The sequence below is a fragment of the Halichoerus grypus genome, chromosome X (genome assembly GCF_964656455.1).
Source record: "Halichoerus grypus chromosome X, mHalGry1.hap1.1, whole genome shotgun sequence".
NCBI classification, from domain to species: Eukaryota; Metazoa; Chordata; class Mammalia; order Carnivora; family Phocidae; genus Halichoerus; species Halichoerus grypus.
In genome coordinates, this window is record NC_135727.1 from 91,830,286 (window position 1) to 91,854,758 (window position 24,473).

General features: G+C 39.6%; 1 protein-coding gene across 2 annotated transcripts in view; it reads right to left on the minus strand.

The window, feature by feature from the left end:
* Positions 1 to 24,473, minus strand: part of JADE3 (jade family PHD finger 3) — a 134,659-nt gene that overhangs the window by 16,258 nt on the left and 93,928 nt on the right. For both annotated transcript variants that reach the window (XM_078065338.1, XM_078065337.1), the window contains exons 6-9: positions 12,712 to 12,902; positions 9,472 to 9,683; positions 4,268 to 4,435; positions 1,646 to 1,762 (exon numbers count right to left, since the gene is read on the minus strand). In XM_078065338.1, the coding sequence (XP_077921464.1) occupies positions 1,646 to 1,762; positions 4,268 to 4,435; positions 9,472 to 9,683; positions 12,712 to 12,902 (688 nt within the window). The remainder of the gene's footprint in view (positions 1 to 1,645; positions 1,763 to 4,267; positions 4,436 to 9,471; positions 9,684 to 12,711; positions 12,903 to 24,473) is intronic.

Genomic DNA, 24,473 nt, shown 5'->3' on the forward strand with positions numbered 1-24,473 from the left:
GACAGTGTGGCAGACTGTGGTAACGTGGGGCTGTAATGCCAACTCAAGTCTGCTAAGATCAAGGCCAGTGTTTTCTTTCACCACAGTCATGCTGCCAATTATTAACTATTCTAAAAAATCCTCCTTTAAAACGGGAAAGATAGGGAGAAAAATGCAGGTACTACAATGAAAGTAAGTAAATTAAAGGATATAAGTTCAATGTGCTATTATAAAATGGCTAATAATGGGGCGCCTGGCTGGCTCAGTTGGTGGAGCATATGACTCTTGATCTTGGGGATGGTTGTTTGAGCCCCACGTTGGGCATAGAGATAACTTAAACATTTTTTTTAAATGGCTAATAATTATAAAAACATGGAAAATATTTCATTTTTTTAGTGGGGAGAATGAATATTATAAACAAATCTATGATACAATTAAATATGGATATATTTATTCAATAAACACTAATTGAGCACTGACAGTGGGCAGGCACTCCCCTTTCTGCTAGGGGAAATCCAAGGAAGAATGATGCACAACCTTGGTCTCCAAGGGGCTCACATATGAGGGGCAACCAGGACAGAACTTAGGAAAACCTAAACAGGCAATGCATTAAAGTTAGTAGATCCTGTGGGATTAGTGTTCCCTTAAATTGTTTTCCTTTGTTAACTGCTGTCCTTCAATAATATCAGCAGAAAAAAAAGTTAGAAAAAAGGCAGGACAAAGTATCCAATTCTGTCACATGTAAAAAATGAATTTAAGAAATTAAAAGGGTCTTTGGGGTCCAGATTGTGTTCTTTAAATACCATTTCTCAGTAAAAGAACCAGGTTTACTTGGAGGAGTGGCTGATTCCAAGTCTGCAGCAAGAAATCTACAAGATGAGCCAGACCGCAAGAAACCTCAGGAAACACCCAGAGCCACTGTCCCTAAGTGATGACATCATATGGCTCCTTTTCTGTGAAGAACCTTAGCAGGCAATTCTAACTCTAACCAACCTGTAGCTCCTATGCAGGAGGCCTGGAGTGTAGAAGGGTCAACCCTTCTGCCTTTGCCGGAGGTAACTGGCCTCTGGCAATCTCATCCACCCCACCCTCCACTGTCGCTGCTGGGGGCAGCAGCAGCTGCTTCCACTTCATGCAGCTGTATTCCTGTATCCCAGACATCTCTGAAAACTCTACTTGTACTACCATATACAACAAATCTGTCTGTGAGAGTGACTCTCAAACCTATCTACCAGGATTTCTACATTTAGATGCATCTTTCCCTACCAAAATGAGTTGTCCTTAGTCCAGCAACAGAGTCACTGGTTAAATCATCCTGGAACCTGAGTCCATCCATAGTTGGTGGGTGAGCTGCACAGGAACACGGGCCTGGTTGTTTTAAGAGTTATGGCTTGTTTCCACCCAGGATGGTATCATCTAGCTTCAGAACTCACCTAATTCATCAGAGATCTGACAGCAAAGGATGGAAATTAACTACCACTATGGATGAAAAGAGTAGGCTGAAGCGTCCAGAGGCAATGTCTAAAAAAATGGCTTCTGAAATGGTCTGTACAATGGCAGAGCCCTAGGAGTGAGTGGGAGGCCTCCCAAGTAAACTTTCGGTTATGAGGCAGCTGTCACTGGCAAGTTGAGTCTGGCCAATTCAGTGGTGGCCTTGGTGACTTACCTGAATACAAGCCCCTGTCTTCAACTTGCACAGGTTGCAGACTAAGGCCCATCGACTGGGTGGGATGTGGGAGACCTTTGTGATTGGTTCCATCCTCTCCGGACAAGCAATGCTGACCTACAAATAAAACACCACCATAAGGCAGAGGCACCAAGGCATTCCAGAAGTACCTTTCGCAAACCACAAATGATATCGCATGAAGCTCAGAACATCAAAACAATGAGGTGAGCCACGTCTCTTAAGGTTACTATGGAACCAAGAATAAATAAAACCTGTCCCTTGCCACTGCTCAGACCTTCGATCATTCCCAGTAATGTAAATGATTCATATACAGAACGAGAGGGCAGGAGTGGAGATGGAGCATGGTTACCTTAATGAATCCAAGATATCTACCTTCACTTCGGAACCAAAGAAAGCCACTAAGGAAAGGAATTAAAATTCACAAAATCTAGCATCTATTATATGTTAGAGATGGTGCCATATGCCTTGTCATTTAATTGACTAAGGATAAAAAACAGGCAGTGACAAGTCTTTCAGTTCAGTTTACCAAGAAACATGATACTGCTGGAAAGTAGCAGCAATCTGGGTAATGAAGAGGTTGCAGCACATAAGGAGGAAGGATGAGGATGATAACATTTACAAACCCCAGTCTTTTAAATCATGTAACTATTAACAGTTTGCTCTACTCTTTCAGCCAAAGTAGCTTCAAAGTGAAATCAGTCTTTGGGAGAGTACTGAAAGGAAGGCAGGCTTTAAAAAGAGATGGAAAACATTTTTTTCCATATGAAAAGAAGGGGTTAGGCAACTTCTGGTAAAAAGTGTTCTCCCGCTCTCTTACAAATGTGTACATGAGTTTCTAAGAGAGCCACAACTTTAAAAAAGAGTGAAGGACTATTGAATAAAGCTAGTTAAACTAGTACAAGTTCTACCCACATCAAGAAACCAACAGTAGAAAGATCAGAGCGATCCTGAGCAACTCAAAAGGTACTAAAAACCCTAAGACAAAGTCAACAGATAAAAAAGCTTCTTTTAGGGGCGCCTGGGTGGCTCAGATGGTTAAGCGTCTGCCTTCAGCTCAGGTCATGATCCCAAGGTCTTGGGATCGAGTCCCACGTTGGGCTCCTGGCTCATCGGGGAGCCTGCTTTCCCTTTCCCTCTGCCTCTCCCCCTGCTCGTGCTCTCTCTATCTGTATCTCTGTGTCTCAAATGAATAAATAAAAATTAAAAAAAAAAAGAAAGCTTCTTTTATTTCTAAAGGACTCTTCCGGAGCCATATTCTAAACTCATGCTAAGAAAGCCTCCTCTATTAGCTGAGAGTTTGCTGCAGGAAACCAGTCACTCTCAGGCCAGAAACCCGAGAGTTCATGTCAGTCTATAAGCTGGATATTCTTAGTACGAAAAAGAAACCATTACTCAAATATTTTAAAAAACACTTCTCTATCCATAAGAATACCATAGTATTTATCATGGACAGTTTGACTCTGTGAGCTTGAGCTCGACTGTTAAATAGTTAACTCCCCTGGAACTGCCATTAACAAGAATAAAGCCAGGGAAGTTTTAAAAGGGGAATGAATTACCGATACAGTGTCATCAGCTACTGAATTCTAAAGTCTCTCTTGCCCTGCAGTTAAACTGCCTAACAAATTTGCTGGCTTGGATAGGGGTTGGGGAAAGAGGATGTGAGTGGGATGTTCAAATAGGTTAAAAAAAAAAGAAAAAGGCAGCCATAAGAAGGACAAGTAATGTTTGGACACTCTCTTTAATCAACTTAGTGTGCACACAGCCCCTTATAAAATATCAGCAACTGAAGGACCAGATTAAATAATGAGGGATGGAGTTTTGAATGAAGAAGCTCTTAGACAAATGTTGAGTCCAAGCTCTGAAAAGAGCTTCAAAAATCAAAGGGCAACCATTATAGTGGGTGAAAGAACTATTGCTCACTTTATTTAGAATAGCCTAACACTGGAAACAACTGAAATGCCCATCAAAGAATGGATAAATAAATCATGGTATATCCATACAATAGCATACTACTCAATAATAGAAATGAATGCGTGTTGATACACACTACAACAAGGAGTGCTAGGCAGACAGAAAAGAGTGCATACTGTATGATTTCATTTATATGAAATTCAAAAACAGACTAAGCTAATCTATAGTGATAGCAATCGCAATGGTAAATAGGGACCCAGACAGGGACTGGAAAGTGGGTATGAGGGATCCTTCTGGGGTACTCTATGTCTATTTCTGGGGTGTTCCAGGTCTTGGTCTGGGTTGTGGTTATAGATAGGTGTAAAAATTCATGAAACTGGGCACTTCGTATTTGGTATTTTAAGTAAGTTTCACCTTAAAAAAATCTGCTCACATCCTGGTCTTTTGTGCCTCTCTTCTCATACAAACTTATCCAGTAGCACTGGTACCACCACCTATAAGTGAATCAGCACAGGCTTACATGCTCACTTGCATCTGAGAAGGATGTGAGGGAGCTCAAGTAGAAGCCCTATCACCTCAGAAACATGGGCAGGCATGAAGCATCTCCACAAAGCCCAAGCCAGTCTGAATGTTGTGGGAAACAGGGGCCTCCTGGAGCAAACGGGCTCACAGGCCTGGATGACTTCTTACCTCTGGAATCCACAGGGCACAGCTGACATGAGCCCATTTAGTCCCTGTCCTGGTAGTTTTCATGGCCCCCCCTTTCTTTGGACATAACAGACATTGCGGATGAATGCCCAGGACGCAGGAACGACACAGCCAGCTGCCTTCTGGGACCTTGAGGATGCCGTAGCAGGCCTGGAGGCACGAGGAGGAGAGGGGAGAATGGTTAGCATCTTCTCACCAGGAATGATGTCTGCTCTGGTACACAGTCACAGAGTACCCTCCGCTTTCAGGAGAAAGAGGCAAATAAGGCCCAACAAGCTCATATCTGGGATTTAGTAATTTTAAAACACTCAAAAAAAGGGCAACTTCCAGCATCTGTTCTAAGATCAGCATGTCTGTCTATGAGAACTGACTTTAAGGACAAAAGAATAAGACTAGAAGGAAATATATAAAAAGGCTGGCCCAACTGTTATCTGAGTTTGGGGATTACATACTTTTTTCCTTTTTTGCCTCTGTTTTCTGAAGTTTCTTCAATGATTATGTATTATACTTATCAGTCATATATTTATTGAATAACTTCTACATGTCATGCACTGTTGTAATCAAGAAAAAAGTGTTAAAAAGGAAACAGAATGAAACTTCTGAACAGCAAATGAGCTAATGTTCAAAGAGCCTAACAGAGCCTGGTGCATAAAAAGCACTCAGCAAATCACAGCAATTACTTGCTTGGGTTGAAGAAAAAGGGACTTGTGAATGAATCCTGAATTGAATAGAATATTAGACTAATCACAATACTCCATAATGAGTTCTGAAAGCTGCTTCAAATCCTTTATGGAATGAAGTTGGACAAATAAATGAATTACTGGGGGAGGGGAGATAAGTTTGGAAAACATTCTAGATTTCCTTTTCACTACCTCCAATCTCACCCATCTTTCCCCTCCTTACTGCTCTACTCTCACCATTAAGGACTATACGTGGGGGCCACCTGGCTCCCCATGTGGCCTGGTATACTTTCCACCACTGACTGATTCACCAAGGCAGCTTCAAAATCTGTGCCTACCCCAGGAGGTTCACCCATAGCTTGGATTCAGGTTCCAATGGTTACTATCATGTTACCCCCGAACTGGCCCCTTTCCCCTAAACTATCCATATCACCACCATGCTTCCCAGCTTCCAGATCCAAAATTCCTGTACTCATATTATCTACTTCCCTTTGTCTACCACCCCTGGGGCATGCTAGTCCTCCCTACAGAGGTGGCCCTTAGGCTCTGACCTTCCTCTCCATCCATCCAAGTCCTTATCATGTTATGCCTGGATTGATTTATTCTTAAATTCTCTTCCACCCCCTTCACACCTTCAATCCTCCTTCTGTTTGGCTGCCATGTTCTTCTTACTAAAACAAAGATTTCATTCCATTGCACAGCAACAAACCCTCTAGAAATTCCTTCTGCTCTCACCCCACCATCGTCTAAACCACAGGTTGGCAAACTACTACTTGAGGCCTGTTTGGTAAGGCTAACAAGCTAAGAATGGTTTTCATATTTTTAGAGTGATGTTTAAAAAAAAGAATACGTAACAGAGACCGTATGTGGCCCTCAAAGTCTAAAATATTTACTATCTGGCCCTTCAAAGAAAAAGTCTGCTGGCTTCTGATCTAAAGCCTGATATTCCTCACCTCACTTCTCAGTTCATAGAGCCCCTGTGTCTGCTCCACTTCTTGACCCCTGCCCGCTACTCAACATACAGCTTCCCTCACCAGGTACGTGGTTGGCAACATGTATCCTTCTCTACTTTAGCTGTTATGTTTCATCTCCTCAGTGAGACTGTAAGGTCACTGGGGTAGGTCTTTTATCATCAGTTATCTGGAATGCTTTCTATGCTGAGATCAAATAGGTGGTTTGGTAGAACAGATTAATTTAGGTCAAGAACTGAAGCTGAACTCCAACCAGGCTGCTCTTACAATAGTAGGGCATCATTTTATAAGGTTCCTGACCTTCAAAAGGTTTTCTTTCTCTGAGGTCCAGAAAGTTTGCTAGGAAATGAAAGCAAGCTTCCTCCTAAAATAGAACCTGTTTCGGACCAGCAGAAGAAAAACCAGTGGTTCTGGGAATACCCTTTATCTCCTGGCCCTTCCATTGGGGAGAATATCATTTACTGAGCCCTTGTGTAGACTTATTCATGGTGAGCTTGTATTGCATAGCAGCGGTTCTCAGTTTTTTCTAGACCACATGAAGGCGGCTGTGGACTCTCTTGAGAAAATTCTATACATGCACAGACATATGTTCTACATATACTTTCAGGGGGTTAATAAACTCAGTGCCAAACATATATATGACAGATATAAAAAACTATGAGCATGTACCTTCAGACAAATTAATTTAGCCCTCAGTTTGAGTGTTCAATACCTGGGCTAAGAACCAAAAATGGAATATACAAAGGGACTTGGAATGCTCCCAATTTTCACATTTTTAATGTTAAAATCTCAAGTCTATTGATGTAAACCTCTCTTCTAAAATACTGACACAAGTGTGTTATAGTCACAGAGGAACAAACATTTGACATAATGTGGTGGCAGTAAGGAAGAAAAATTATGTTTAATAAATACAGATGTCAGCATGTCCCTGATTCTGTTAAGGAGTAAACCAAATCCTCCAAATCATTTTAAGTCGCTTTTCAGTCAACAGAGGGAGCTTTAACCTAAGTATCTCTTTAGAAGTCAAGTGGCTATACTCACTTTGGAAGAAATCTCTTTTATATGAAACTTTATGTGGCACCAACATCCAGCTTTAATACATACCAGCTTATATTCTGCAAGGCCTGGTCAGGTGTTACAGTCATCCCTTTCTACGTGAGGAAAGCGCATCATTTATAGTCATTACTGGATATGTTTTCAAAACAAAATAATCTTTGAGGAGAATTATTAAGCTACATTTCATTTTTTAGTCGAGGAATCTGAAAATAATTCCTTAATATTTGGTCCCAACTGTGAAGGACAGATACTGAAAATATATACAGATAACCTTTGTACTATTTTCCCTTCAAGCCTACAATCATTTATCTGAAAACCCTAGGGTGAGAAACATAAGGAAATTCAGAATTGCTCAGATCTTAGGAAAGTAGGAAGTACATACATGGTATACTACCTAAACCCCAATGGGACCAGGGGCAGTACCCTCTTATCAAATACATTAATATTATTCTAGCAAACTATATGAGCATTTATACAAAATGGGATAAAGACTATAAATAGCCCCATATTGGGTGAGTTCTAGTATTGCCCCTAATCAGTTTTGGTGCCAAACTTAAGCAAAACCTTGCAGTTTTCAGAGCTTTTGAAATTTCTGGAAGTGTAGAGGAAAGACTGTGGACCTATATGTTATCAAATATTTAAGTTTATACCTAAATGATATTTCCTCTCTTGCTAAAGGTGTGACATAAATGCCAATAACTGGTAGAATGAAGATAAATTTTTGAAGTTCACTCTTTCAAAGGAAACAAGTAAAATGAAGAAGATCTAACTGGTCACAGAAAAATTTTGAGTACCTTTTAATACAGAGGGTTAGGTTAGGTGGCCCAGGCAATTAAAATGAAGTCGTAAGCCCTGTTTTTTCTCGATCTCCTGCGTTACCTCATCATTTTGCTTTATTTATTTATTAAAAAATTATTTTAAGTAATCTCTATGCCCAACATGGAGCTCAAATTCATGACCCCGAGATCAAGAGTCACATGCTCTACTGACTGAGCCAGCCAGGCGCTCCACTGCATCTGATCATTTTAGTCATTTTGTAGCCAGAATGACCTTTCTAAAATACAACTCCTAGCCTTCAGGGTGGACAGGACAAAGCCAAAGTTCCTTAGTCTGTCAGTGAAGGCTGGTCACCTGTGGCTCCGGTATCCCTGTCTACCCTCGCTCTCCATCCTCCTCCACTCCACCCCACCACCTCCCACAGCTCCGAACAGCTCCAGAGTTGCCTCCCGTATACTTAGCCCATTCTCACTACCCTGTCTGAATGGGTTCTCCTCTCTGCCTGCTGTTCTTTGTGGCAGTTAGAGTCAGCTTGGATGCCACTTCTCCGAAGCTGTCCCTGACCCCCAACCCTCCCACGTACTCTCACAGCAGCATGGACTTCCATCCACAAAACCACCTGGCACACTGTGCTAAAGGGGCGGTACCCTTGTAGCCCCTATACCGGCCTCTGGTGACCCCGGGGCCAAGACCATGTCTGCCTCTTCGTCATTGACTGTGTCTTCAGCATGTGGCACAGTCCTGGCACAAGGCATGGTGTTCCATACCTATCTGCTAGATAAATTAATGAGAGAAATGAAACACATAACAGGTTCAGAAGAGTGAAAAATTACTTAGGGTAGGGGAGTTCAAGAAAAGATTTAAATCAAATCTTGAAAGTTCTACAGATTTTTTTATAGATGGAGGTGGGAGAAAGCATTTTAAATTGGAGTCTGGCCAAAACATGGAGACAGGACAGTGTCAGGAATAGTCATCACTGTCCCCTTAAGTAAACTTATTTCGCCAGAGCATAGGGCTTATGAGGGGAAGAAAAGGAAAGAGCTGAAAAGAATGTTGATATCATCATCATCATCATCATCAATTAAAAACGCATTGTGGTAGAAAGGATGACAAATAACTAGCTGTAGGAGCTTGGGTAAAGTCACTTCATCTTTCCTGATATTATTTGTAAAACTGAGGAGTGAGATGGTCTTTTACAGTCCTAAAATTCTATGATCTTTAAAAGCATAGCAGACTCAGCTTCCTGGGAGTTATATATCGGGAGGACTGGAGAGGGCTCTGGGTGCTAGGATAAAGAGTCTGGACTTCCACCTGGAGGAACTATAATCTCATCAAGGTTACTAACCATGAGTGTAACTTGATGATGTAACAGGGATTCAAAGGTGAAGGAGAGACTCCCAGGCAAGCAACAAGGAGACTCCCCAGAGGACTATAAAAGTCTTGAACAAGGCAAACTCAATGGCATATGTATGAAGGGATACAATAAAAATCTGAGTTTAGCTCCTGGGATAAAGTTAGCAATTAAGTCACCTTGGGGATCATAAATATTGTTTCTAAAGGAATTACTGAAGAACAGCCAGGCCAAATCTTTATTTTCATCCTTATTAAATGCAAATTGCTACCCAGATATGGGTGCTGGAGACCATCACTGAGCTTCAGAAAGGCTGACCGTGGGGAGGTGGTGGTCTCCACTCTCACTAACCTGATGCACACAGATGTTACACTTATCACAGAACACCATATCATTCCCTTCTTCACTGTCTGGAGACCGGCACACATCACAGATCACATCTTCATCATACTCTATGCCTAGCCCTTCCTCTGTCTCAATAGCATGGTTCATATTTTCATGGCAATGGCGTTCCAGGACTTCTACTGTCTTTTCCATAAGATTCTCATCAACTGGCCCACAACCTGCACAGAAATACAAACAATCAATCAACCCATCAGTCAGCTGTCATTCCCAAATCACCTATTGTGAGTCCGGTGCAGGGATGGAGGGATTCTAAAAGATAAAACCATCTCTTCCCTGATCTAAAATAACTGGATTTCAAAGAATCTTTTACTAGAGCTATTCTAATATTTACATATCATCACATATTAGTGTGTGACACATGAAAGGATAAATACATTTTACCACATTCCTTGTAAGATGTATTACTGACCCTTTCACAATTTTCTGTCTACATCCTAACCAGTCTCCTCCTAAATCTCTTGTTTTCTCTTATTCCCACTGAGGGTGAACTTTCACTGAGCTTTATAATTTTGAACACTTTAATTTACAGAATAAGATAATTAGAATCACATAACTATTTGAACATAAATAATAATTCATTCTTAGCATGTTAGTCCCAATGAGCATATCTAACGAGTATATGAGGAAATTTTCATACAAAAAGGTATTAAGTCATAAAAGAAAATTCTAGGTACTGTGTATGTCATTATATATATGAAATAATTTGTTTTTTAAACCTGGCTTCCAAAAATATCCAATAATATCTTCCAATGGCAGCTGTATATAAAAGAAATCTATTAGAATCCACAAAAGTCTAACTGCAAATTCTGAAATTACCTTTTTTTTGCCTCTTGATTCCCTTTCCTTCTATACTTTTAATTTTTCTTAGTCTTCCAAACTTAATAAACCCAACTAAAAGATTTATATGTGGATACAGGCAACAACTAAACATATTTCTTTTTAGGGGACTAATGATTTTGTGAGAGCATATATAACAGCTTGTAAACTCAGGAATAATTCTGAAAATGATCCAAAACAAATTCACCCACATATTCCACTTCATTTGTTATATAAGATACACGAAGAAACTCTGGAATTCCATATAAACTACGTTTTTAGTGTTGTAGATACTTATGAAAGCAAAAACTACCCAGGTAGTATGTTTCATTTTACCAGCCAAGACAAATTACACATTTTTTTTTTTTCTGGAGTGGAAGAGGACAGTGTCTGGTTGTAAGAGCACTCAGATTCAAATTCCAACTTGACCCCATATTGGTTATGTAAACCTTGACAAGTTATTTATCCTCTTTAGGGATTAGTTTCGTTATCTATAAAATAAGCATCATAATACAAACTCACTGATCTTGTGAGGCTGAGATGAGGTAATGTTTGTACACCGCTTAGGTATAGTGACCAGTATATAGTAAGCACTCAATTTTTTAAATTCCTTAATCTGAATAAAAAAATATGCTTAATTTAATGTTTTTAAAAGTTTATTTTAAGCTCTTAGAAGCCTTACTACAATATAATTTACTCTGAAGAGTAAAACTTGAGATAAAGCAATCCTCTTTTAAAACTCTTCAAGCCTAAATGCAATGTGGTGTCCTGGATGGGATCCTGGAACAGAAAAAGGTCATTAGTGGAAAAACTGTTGAAATCCCAATAAAGTCTAGAAGTTAGTTAATAGTAATGTACCTGTGCTGGTTCCTTAGCTTTGACAAATGTACCAAGGTCAAGTGAGACGTTATTAACATTGGGGGAAACCGAAACTGTTAGGGGCATATGGCAACTGTATTAAATGTATACTTTTCTGTAAATCTATGACTATTCCACAATAAAAAGTTGATTACAAAAAATCATCCAAAGGGGATTAACTGCAAAATACCAAAGGGACCTTGTCATAAGGTGGTGTCATGTTGAAGGGAGCCCTGTAATGATCATAATGTATACGGATGTCATACGGTTCATTAATACAACTGCACACTGAGCCATCAATCCACTTGATGATGCTCTTATACTCTGATTTCCCCTTCTGTCAGTCTTTTATTCTCTTCCCTTTGTGGTTTGCACCCTAAGTTGATATCCCTTCTCTCCTCTTAGAAGGCAGAGTAAGAGAAGGCTTAAAAAGTTTTAAAAAAATAAGAAGTACTGGTTACTGACAGAATAACTACCACCATCACACCAAACTGGATTTAACACAGTTTTATGTTTTTATTCATAGGCATTCAGATACCAACCTCAAAAGGAAGAGAGGGAAAATAAGGGAGGGAAGGAAGAAAAGTAAAACCATTGATCCTTGTACTAACGATGTACAAATGTGATTCAAACAAAAATGAAATCAATTGTATGCTTCTCTGTATCTCATATGGAGACTTAAAAACCACCCACAGTTCCATAGGACTATTTGGACCTAAACACTGCTCAGACTGAAGACTGGTCAAAGAGCTGTGTGTAAGAATAAAGTGAGTCTCCTTTCAGCCTAGCATCTCCCAGCATTGCCGGTATGGTGCTGTAGGACATACATTTACTTTAAACTATTATTATGTTTACTTCCAAGATTTTTTTGTTTGCTTGCCTTTGCTTAATTTAAGTTTTTAAGAATTGCATGACAGCTTCAGAACTCACTAAAGGTAGTGAGGTAGCTAAGAACTGCACTGGGGATGTTTTGCCCTAAGCCTGCCATTCTTCCGGCAGGAAAATTACTAGCGTCGCATGAAGGCATTGCTGGTCACACCGACCTGTCAGGTGCAGGGGTGCTGCCCCCTGCTGAAGTCAGAGCTTCCCTCCAGCCGGCAGAGATGGCAGAGGTGCTGCTGCCCCTGGCCCTGCCCACTGACCAGAGTGCTTTTCAGGGCTGAGCCAGGAACCAGGTTCAGAATCCTCCTTAACCAGAAGTCCAATCAGCCATGACCACTCTCACAATTGGAACTGGAAAACAATCTTATGAAACCTACATGCCATCCCTGATCTGTGCTATTCACCATGAACAAGGAAAGAAAAGGTCAGATTTAAATGTTATTGCTCTATTTCAATATATTTATGCATTTCAAGAAATGCCTCATTAAGGTAAGATCAAAGAGAAAACTAAACGAAAAGGCCAGAAAAGAAAAGAAGCCACAAGATGAAAGCAAGTTAAATGGTCCTGACAACTTAAAAAAAATCACGAGGCAATACAAGGAACAACTTACTTGTGGGAAAACAACTCACCCATTTCTGCGAGATCTTCATTGAGTTCCTGGAGCCAGAAGATGTCCATGTCGTCTAGGTCATAGCGACACACAGATGCTGCCAACTCCATGATGTTGATGTAGCCAGGTTCTGTGGTTTCCGAGCTGGAGCAGTGGATGTACTTCCGGGGCCGCATATACAGAACGTCCTTTACCTTCTCGGCTACAATCCTAGAAAAGTGAAAGAAAGAGACTCATAAGTCAACAAACGACAGATTCTAGGCACTGACTGGGTGGGACACAGTGGAGTTGAATGCTCTCCTTTTTCACCGTGGGGGGAGGTCCTCGCTCTGCCAACTGAGAGGTATGGCAGATCCCTTTCTAGAAAGTAAATGGTTCTACAAATTCAGTTTTGTCATCTGCTGTGAACAGTCCGACTGCTAATGTAATGTTTCATTTACCCTCATCGCTCCTGGGTCCCTATTACCATTCATTCTAATAAAATGTTGCATTGTGTGTTCTTGGGGCAATAGCCACCACATTTGGTTATAAGGGGAAACCGAGGAAGAGATAATACCAGCACAAAGGCACAGCCAGATTCCATACCAAAGATATATTTCAGCTAAACCTATGATTTTCTACCACGGATGGTGGTAAAGAGTACAGACTATAGACTCACACAAGCCTGTTTTTTCTGCCACTTACTCACATAGTGATCTTAGGGAACTACTTCATTTCTACAAGGTTCAGTTTTCCTAGCTAAAAAGTAAGGACAATAATCATATATTATGATAAAATAATATCAAACTTGTAGGGTTATTACGACAATTACACAAAATAAAATATATAAAGTGCTTAGCATAGTGTATAGTAAAAAACAAATGTTCAATGTTATTGTTATATTTCTTATTATTTTCACTATTTATGTAGATGAGGTAAAGCCAAGAGGCCATGGACTTATAAAAACTCCAGGCATTTCCCAGCCATACATGATAGTGACCAGTTCAAGCCAGGGTAACATGATGGGATGAAAGATTCCTGTTCTTCCATCAACTTCTCCAGCAGGCCTGAGCAAACCCATATTTCCCCTCCCTCCTCCTGACACTTAGGAGCCCAAGGCAAGGAAACCAAGCAAGGGAAGAAATAGAAGTTTCTCATACCAATAACTTATTTTATAGTCAATGTTTTAGATACTCCACAAAGCATCAGAAAATACAAACAACAGGAAATATGGATTCTTATTCCCTGGCAAATTTAAAAGAACAGAGCAGGCCCTCTAAAAAAAGAGAAAGAAATAGATATATATATCATAAAATAATGAAAATTGTTTCTCTGGAAGGCTTCTGGAGCTAGTTTCTTTACTTGAGTCACTATATATGTAGAAGGATTCATAAACATAAACATATTCATATGAATACATATAAGTATTTATAGATATAGTCTACCTTGTAAATATACAGTAAATATTTCTTCCTAAGCATTCTTCCAAAACGTTATGATTTCACATAATATATGTTGAACAAAGTTAATAACTAAATGCATTTGCACATTTTAATTTTTCTATCATATGGAGTTTTTAAAGCCAAAGGCAACAAATATTTGAGGAAAAAACCAGAACACTAAAATATTAATTGAAGCTAAAAATTTGGGAACTGCTGACAGAGGCCTGCTTCCAACTGAAATGAACCCAACTGAAAAGAACAAGACATGCATATGAATTCTCTAGAGACAATGAGATTAAATATGCTATGCTTATTTGGTGCATGGCCTATGAGGTAATTATAGAATATATAATTTTTTTTCAAGATTCATCTTGTTCTAAAAGGAAGAATATTTTGCTAACTATTCATATCAATTGTCTCAAATCCTCTGTGGAACAAGGTAGGCTATAAATGTTTTTGAATTAAACTAATATGTTTTTTAAGCGTCTGGAAGAAACCTCAGGATAGGCAAATATATATATATATATATATATGTACATACATATATATATAAAATATATATTTTAAAGTTTAAGTAATCTCTACACCCAATGTGGGGCTCAAACTCATGACCCCGAGTCAAGAGTCACATGCTCCTCTGACTGAGCCAGCCAGGTGCCCTGAAGGCAAATATATATATATATGTGTATATATATATATATATAATTAAAGATTTTATTTATTCATTTGAGACACAGAGATACAGAGAGAGAGAGAGAGAGAGCATGAGCAGGGAGAGAGGCAGAGGGAGAGGGAGAAGCAGGCTCCCCACTGAGCCAGGAGCCCGACGTGGGGCTCGATCCCAGGACGCTGGGATCATGACCTGAGCCGAAGGCAGACGCTTAACCATCTGAGCCACCCAGGCGCCCCAAAGGCAAATATATTTTAAATAAGACATAAAAGCCATCAGCCATAAAGGAAGAGATTTTAAAAACTGCTGTTAATCACCAGTATATAATAAACTCTTACAAATCAATTAGAAAAAGACAAACAATCCAATTAAATAGTGGGCAAGAAACTTGAATAGACACTTCCCAAATAAGGCTATCCAGATGGCAAGAAAACTTTTTAAAGGTTTTCAGCCTCATTAGTTACCACAGAAATGCAAATCAAAATCATAATTACTATTACCTACCAGAATGGCTAAACTTGGAAAGACTGACTAAAAACTGACATTAACTTAAGTGTTTATAAGGAAGTGGAGCAAATAGACCTCTCCTACACTGCTGGTGGGAGTGTGAATTGGTACAACCACTTTGGCAAACTACTTGGCAGCAGATATCATAGCTGAATATACACATACCCTAGGATCTAGTAAATCCAATCCGGGGAATATACTTAACAAAAGTATACATATGTATACAAAAAAATTAAAAATGTCGGGACACCTGGGTGGCTCAGTCAGTTAAGCGTCTCTCTTCGGCTCTGGTCATGATCCCAGGGTCCTGGGATGGAGTCCCCCATCAGGTTCCCTGCTCAGCGGGGAGCCTGCTTCTCCCTCTGCCTGCCAAGGCTCCCCTTGCTTGTGCTCTGTCTCTCACTCTCTTTCTCCCTCTGACAAATAAATAAATAAAATCTTTAAAAAAAATAAAAATGTCTATATTAGCTGAAAACGGGAAACAATCCAAATACCTATCAAGATCAGAATGGATAAATAAAATGTGGTATGTGGATCACTACATCAAAAACTAATGATGTATTGTATGATGACTAACATAATAAAATAAAAAAAATAAAATGTGGTATATTTACACAGCGGAATACGACACAGAAGTGAAACTTAATGAACTACTATATGCAACAGCATGGAAACCTCACAACCATAATGATGAACAAAACAATCTAATCTCAGTATGAAGTTAAAAACTGGCAAAACTGTCACCTATGGAGAGTGAAGTCAGTTACTGGGTATGAGCAGGAAGGTTTCTGGGATGTTGGTAACGTTCTATTTCTCGATCTGGGTGGCAGTTAAACGAGTGTATTTAATTCTTGAAAATTCACTGACTTATACAGTTAAGCTCTGGTTACTTTTCTGTGTGTACATTATACGTCAACACAAAGTTTATAATGATAATGATGACAATGATGTATGTCACTCATCTTTTCATATATATCTTGAATTGAATCTAAGGACTGAATCTGTGACAGTAAAAATATTATAGACTGAAACAGTAATACTAAAGGCAAGGAAACGCATGGGTAAAAAGGTGAAGTTAATTCAAATCTCACAAGGAGAAGTTTTATATTTATAACGATAAAGGGGAAGGTCTATGAGAATTAGTGAAAAATATTACTTTGGGATTTTTTTAAATGCAGCTTTAACATCTTCAAGCACCTATAACACTGCTACAACTGGAGGAAATTCCAGGATTATCCCTGGGTCATTTTCTTGTCTGGCCAATATAGCCTAGGTATACAGACATTCTTTTTTTTTTTTTTTTAAAGATTTTATTTATTTATTTGAGAGAGAGAGAATGAGAGAGAGCACATGAGAGGGGGGAGGGTCAGAGGGAGAAGCAGACTCCCTGCCGAGCAGGGAGCCCGATGCGGGACTCGATCCAGGGACTCCAGGATCATGACCTGAGCCGAAGGCAGTCGCTTAACCAACTGAGCCCCCCAGGCGCCCACAGACATTCTTTGAATGGTCACCAGACCAAGTGATCAAATCAGCAAAAGCTCACAAGCCCAGAGGTATGAGCAATTTTGATAGGATGAAGTTAAGTAAGCGCAGTTTTTAATTTGGATCCTTGAATGTAAATGAATGTCGCCGTAACTTTCTGAGTGACCTACCTTTGGTAAAAGAACCCACAACTGTGCCTGCTTAGCTCCCTAGAAAAAAAGGCCTATCCCCCCGCTCCCCAGGGGAGGCCAGCTACTTGTGGCCCATGTGAACACTGCTGTGACACCCAGGAGGCAACAAAAGGAAGCTGGAACCACTCTAACCTGACCTATGGCCTCCTCCTGGATCTTATGCCCAACTGAGTCCGCAGTGTGTCTTTGGTTGATCTCAATATCTGGCAGGTAGAGACTATGCTTCATTTCCTCATGATTGGATTAGGATCCTTTGTGAACAGCACAGAAATTGCACAAATATCATATCATTATGGATTTTTTAAAGGCTTGAAATAAATATCTTAAAAGCGACCTAAATAGGAAGCCCTTGTAATAGTATCTCTAGGAGTAGTTTCTCAAGTTTCCCCTTGTTAATCTTGCCACCCGGGCTGACTGCTTCCTTACAAAACTCCGTGCCTCATTTATGAAACAAAGGACAATTATAACCTCGGTGACGATTGCTATTTTCAAAATCTCACATACTCTTCTACAATGTGACTCTGCTACTCTCTCATCAGGTGGTGAAGTCTATTTCTCCTCTTGAATCAGGGGAGGCTCGTGACTTTCCACCCACCAAGAGACTACGGCAGAAGTGATGCTACGAGAAGTGTGAGGCTGGGTCATAAAAGGGAATACAGCTTTCACCTTGTTGGCTGGAGCACGTGCATGTGCCCGAGGCCTGCTAAAAGTCTACCTATGCTGAGACTTTTATGCTGTGAGGAAATCAGAACACATGGTGAAACCACGTACAGTTTACATCAGCCCAGCCCAGAGCCCAGGTGACAGACACATTAGTGCATAAGCCTTCGGATGATTCTAGCCCCAGCCACTGAGTCACCCCCAAATTTCAAGTCTTGCTGGATGAGGCCCTAGATATCACAGAGCAGAGATAAGCCATCCCCACTCTGTCCCACAGAATGCATGAGTATGATAACATGGTTGCTTGAAGCTGCGAAGTTGGGGGCGGTAGTAAATGGGAAAACCACTGAAGGGCTGTTTTAAACTTTAAGTAAGATGTGTGTATGAAAGTGCTCTGTACAAATTGAAAGCAAGAATGGAAGGCTGCTGCCGCATGGAACGGAGCAGGAAAGGAGCTGTGGGGAGGGTGGGCCAAGGAGAGCGGGGAGGTGAGGGAGGCATAAGGATGAAGTAGAGCAGTGGGGTGGGAGGCAGGCTTGGGATCCCATTTATCATCAGGGCCATGCTTCCTTTGACTTACTATGTGGAATCTGAATACCTTTTGAAAGTAGGGCCAAGAAGATCTCCTTTAAGACTAATGATGTACTATATGTTGGCTAATTGAATTTAAATAAAAAAAATGACTGAATATGGGGTATGAGACAATGAAGAATCAAAGATGACTCTAAGAAATTTGGCCTTAAAGACTGAAAAGACAGTTACAGCAGGAAGAATGTATCTGCCATCAGTTAAACATGGGACTACAGGTGAGACTAGTTTCAGAAGATCAATAGTTCAGTTGGGGATATCTGAAGTCTAAGATGTCTACTGGACATCCAAATAGAGATGCTGAATTGGTGGTTATATATTTGAGTCTGGAGTTTAGTGAACAAAGTGCTGCTCTCCGTGGTCCAGTTAGTTCAATGTTTACATTCCAAGGAGAAATAGGGGCCTGTCTGAATATCTAATTGTTCCCTCTTTCAGTATCATTAGTGATTGATGATACACTGTTAAGTGAAAAAAGCAAGTTATAGGACATTCCCACTTATTATATATACACAGATATGTGTGTGTATAAGCATATATACTATGCGGTTAATGTTTTGTATTCTGATTCATTTGTTTTTACAGTAAGTCAGTACTTCACCGATAATGTTAAAAAACATACACACACACACAGTAAATACATCAACCACTTTCCTGTCATACAAATTATAATGAATGCTTCCTTTCAACCAAACATGAAGCACCGTTTTCCTTCCATTGGAACCTTACTGCAACAGAAACTAATTTAAATCTACAAATGAAAACCTAAAACAACAACAACAACAAAGAACGATCTGAAGCTTGTTTATTATTGACTAGTGTAAAAAAATTATCCATAGTCTACCTAAAAACATAATGAAGTTAACCCCATCTTTATTTGTTGAACTTGCTTTCAAAATTCTTTGTGGTGGTCAACAGACTTAGGTAAACAGCTGTAACTTACAGGACAAGCTGGCTCTGTAATTGTGTCCCTCCCCTCAATCACCACACACACACACACACACACACACACACACACCCTTCACTATACTACACTGAAGAGACAAGACAACTGCAGAAAGGACAATGCAACAGAGAGAAAAAGCTGGTTTGAAAGCCGGAACAAAGATTCTGAAAGAATCTGCTTCACCTACTCCGCTGTGTCACTTTCCCCCACTTTTCAGTTGTTATAGCACCCAGGGATCAAGTCATTTAATTTATATACATCCAAAATTACTTCTGTAATTCCATTAGGAAATAAAATTCTTATGCATTTTGACAATCTTGTAGATTAGGTAATAAATAAAAAGCAAGTGTTCAGTTTATTAGTTTAGGCAAGTAACTGAAATACAAACATTAAAAATATTACCATTGTGATAGATTGAAGATGGTCACAAATCCTCTGATCATCCTTCTGTCTACTTCCCTCCCCTTCAGTTTGGGAGCTCTGTGACTGCTCTAGTAAAATATGGTGGAAATAATGCTGTACCAATTTCTGAGCCCCGGCCTTGAGACTAGCAGCTTCCACTTGTTACCTCTTGGAATATTCACTCTCGGAGCCCAGAGCTGCTATGTAAGAAGTCAGATTATCCTGTCGAGAGATCATGTGGAAAGGTCCTAAGACTATATGGGAATCTGGGCAGTGCAGATCATGGATAGCATCAACTACACGGTTATAGTGGTGAATAATATCAGTAAGGTTCCTAAGGTTCCTGTGCTCATGTAGCTTTGCCTTTGTAACGCCACTATCAAAGAGCAGCAGAGAAATGCTGTGTGTTCACCAAACTGTTTCCTTTCCATCTAGGCACACAACAAGACTGCATTCCCCAGCCTTACTTCGCAGCTAGGTGGGCCAAGTGAGTGAGTTCTGGCTAATGGAATATGGGTGGATAAACCACTTCAAATCCTAGGGGCCCCCCCCCAATCTACCTCTATAACCCTCCATGCTGTCTTTTCTTTTCTTGCGGACTGGATTTAGAATTTTGCGGGGAGAGAAGGAAGTGGAAATGAACCTAGCCGATAGAGGAGCCACTTATAAAAAGAGCCTGAGTCCCTGAAGGACTACATGGGGCAGAGGTGATTCACATCACAACCCACACTGGATGGAGCTATGTGCAAGGAACAGAACCTTCACAGGGTTAAGATGCTGAGACTTTGGGGGATGTTTGTTATAGTAAATGGCTTACCTTGTCTAATACAAAGAAGGATTTGTAAATAGTTATTTCCCAATATTTTCATGTATGTTTTAACTTAAATAACTACAGTAGTCCCCCTTTATCTGTGGTTTCCCTTTCTGTGGTTTCAGTTACCCATGGTCAACCATGGACTGGAGGCAGATGATCCTCCTTCTGATGTATCACTTGGTCAACAGTAGCCTAATACTAGGTCACAATGCCCATGCCACTCACCTCACTTTGTCTCATCACGTCGGCATTTTATCATCTTACATCATCACAAGAAGGGTGAATACAGCACAGTAAGAGATTTTGAGAGAGCACATTCACGTGACTAATACTGTTAAAACTGAGACATTTTATTCGTAGTTATAATTGTTAATCTTTTATTGTACCTAATTTATAAATTAAGCTTTATCATAGGTGTGTATGTATAGGAAAAAACAGTATACACAGAGGTTGGCACTATCCACAGTTTTGGGTGTCCACTAGGGGTCTTGGAACATATATCCCGTGGAATGGGCGGTGGGAGACTACTATACTGTATTACATTAGATTCGGTCTTAAATTTCTCTAACAGATTTACATTTTAGAATATTTTCTCTAGAGAAGTGAGATTTCTACCAGTAGAAAAGAAAGTAACTAACCAATTAGGTTTTAATTTTACCAAAACTAATATGGAAGAGCCAATCCAAAATAATGTATTGGAGGATTTTGTTTACAAAATTACATTTTGTTTATATCCTATTGTGAACTGCTATAAGAGTCTTTATTAAAAATCTTTAGCATAGAACTAAGGAATGTCATCATGCTCTTGATTTACACTGATTTATGATTTTTAAAATTTGTAAGGCAGGGAGAATTTTTACAATTGAATAATTATTAACATTTCTTCTTTATATGAAAGTAACACATGATCCCTGAAGATACTAGTTTTAAATCTAAAAGCAATTATTGTGGGGCACCTGGGTGGCTCAGTCATTAAGTGTCTGCCTTCGGCTCAGGTCATGATCCCAGGGTCCTGGGATCGAGTCCCGCACTGGGCTCCCTGCTCCACTGGAAGCCTGCTTCTCCCTCTCCCACTCCCCCTGCTTGTGTTCCTGCTCTCGCTATCTCTCTCTCTCTGTCAAATAAATAAATGAAATCTTTAAAAAAAATAAAAGCAATTATTATAATGTCTCATTATAAAACATTTACATTTGTTTAGCTTTGGCAGTTATGTCAGAAGAAAACACTTTTATTTGCGGCTTTTGAGAATCAAGCTACTATCTTTTAATTTCAAAAACTGTTTAAATATTCTTTCAGTTGTGTAAATAACCAAACTGTGACAAAGCACCTCCCTAACTTCTAGGAGTTTTATGATTTATGAAAATAACAACAATGAAGACATACAAAAAGAAACACTAACACAAAAAGTTATAAAATTAACCAATAAAAAAGGAACACAAACAGTGTTCTGTCATAACAGTGTGGGGGGAAAAAGAACATATTTGGACAGAGTGAAGTATAAGTAGAGAAATCAACATCTCAGTTCAAAGTAGGAAAAAATTCTTAAAAAGTCACCCTGGTAGATCTGTGAGAGAGAGGATTTAAAAAAATAAAACTGGGATTTCTTGGTGATTCAAGAACTATGTTTTCTTCCACAGCCGCCTGGCTTATAAGGGACTCATGGAACTGAGGTGGGTGGGGTTGGGGTTTAGTGTCTATCACTTTCAAAAAGGAAGATGCTCAACAAATGAGCAGGGACACATGGATATCCACATGCAAAAGAATGAAGTTGACCCTAACACCTCATACCACATACAAAAGTTAAATGGATCAAAGACCCAAATGTAACAAACAAAACTATAAAATTCTTGGGAGAAAACGTGTAAAACGTCAAGATCTTGGTTTAGGTAATGATTCCTTAGATATGACACCAAAAGGACAAGCAACCAAGGAAAAAAATAGATAAACTAGATTTCATCAAGATTAAAAACTTTTGTGCTTCCAAGGACACCACCAAGAAAGTGAAAAGACAACTCACAGAAGGAGAGAAAATATTTGTAAATCATATATCTGATAAGAGACTTGTATCCAGAATATGCAAGGAACTTTTAGAACTCAACAATAAAAAACAAATAGCCCAATTTTTAAAATGGAGAAAAGATCTGAATAATTTCTCCAAAGAAAAAAAAATATATAGGGGGTATACATGGATGTACTATATAAAAATGGGACATTCCAAAACTGCTGGTCAGGGGACTTTGTTGCCTTGTTCACCAACAGGTCAGATTTACAGCAGCTGAGGGCATCTATTCCAAAATGAATGTAATGGAACACTAAGAAGTAAACTGAGATGATTCACTTTGGCTGTCTGAACAGTAGTGTTTCATAGGAAGAGAAACAAGTCACATAAAGGCTTCTTCTCTTTGTAGTAGAGTAGAAAAACTCTCTTTCAAAAAGAATATACAAATGGCTACTAAGCACATGAAGAAAAGATGCCCAAACATCATTAGCCATTAGGCAAATGCAAATTAAACTTACAGTGAGATATACTTCAGACCCACTAGGATGGCTATAATAAAAAAGACAGAGAATAACAAGTGTTGGTTGAAGACAGGGAGAAAAATGGAACCCTCATACATTGCTGGTAGGAATGTAAAATGATGCAGATACTCTGAGAAACAGTTTGACAGTTCCTCAAAATGTTAAAGATATAGCTACCATATGACTCAGTAAATCTACCCCTAGGTGTATACCCAAGAGAAATGAAAACATAAGTCTACTCAAAAACTTGTAGAAGAGGGGCGCCTGGGTGGCTCAGTTGGTTAAGCGTCTGCCTTCGGCTCAGGTCATGATCCCAGAGTCTTGGGATCAAGCCCCGCATCAGGCTCCCTGCTCAGAAGGGAGTCTGTTTCTCCTTTTTTCTAAAATTTTTTTTATTTTTTATTTTATTTATTTATTTATTTAATTTTATTATGTTATGTTAGTCACCATACAATACATCATTAGTTTTGATGTGGTGATCCACGATCCATTGTTTTCGTATAACACCCAGTGCTCCATGCAGTACGTGCCCTCCTTAATACCCATCACCAGGCTAACCAATCCCCCCTCCCCCCTCCCCTCTAAAACCCTGTTTGTTTCTCAGAGTCCATAGTCTCTCATGGTTTTTAAAGAGTATTTATTTATTTATTTATTTGAGAGGGAGCCTCTAACCCTGCTTGTGCTCTTGCTCCCTCTCAAGTAAATACTCTTTAAAAAAAAAACAAAAACCTTGTACAAGAATGTTTACAGCAGCATTATTCATAATAGCTAAAACATGGAAACAACCCAAACATCTATCAACTGATTAACAAAATGTGGTCTTATCCATACAAAGGAATATTATTTGGCCATAAAAAGTTAACAAAATACTGATACATACTACAACATGGATAAACCTTGAAAATATTATGCTGCATAAAAGAAGTCAGACTCAGAGGCCACACGTTGTACGAATCCACTTATATGAAATGTCCAGAATAGGCAAATTCACAGAGAAAGAAAGTAGATTAGTGGTTGTTATAGACTGAATTGTGTTCTCCCCAAATTTTTATACTGAAGCCCTAACTCCCAGTGTGACTACATTTGAAGATGGGGCCTATAAGGAGATAACAGAGGTTAAGTGAGGTCATAGAGTGGGGACCTAATCTGGTAGGGTTGGTGTCCTTATAAGAAGAGGAAGAGACACCAGATCTCCATCTCTCTGTCTCTTCTCTGTCTCTGTCTCTCTCTCCCTATGTTCCCAGAAGAAAGGCCATGTGAGAACACAGTGAGAAGGTAGCTGTCTACAAGCCAGGAAGAGAGGCTTCACTGGACCCCAATCCTGATGGCAACTTGATCCCGGACTTCTAGCCTTCAGACTGTGAGAAAATAAATTTCAGTTTTTTAAGCCACCCAGTCTGTGGTATTTTGTTATGACAGCCTTAGCAGACTAATACAGTGATTGCCAGGAGCCAGGGGAAGGGGAAAATGAGGAGTAACTGCTAACAGATGTGGGGTTTCTTTCTGGGGTAATGAAAATGTTCTGGATTTACATAGTGGTGATAGCTGCATAAGTGTGAATATACTAAAAACCGTCATGCAAT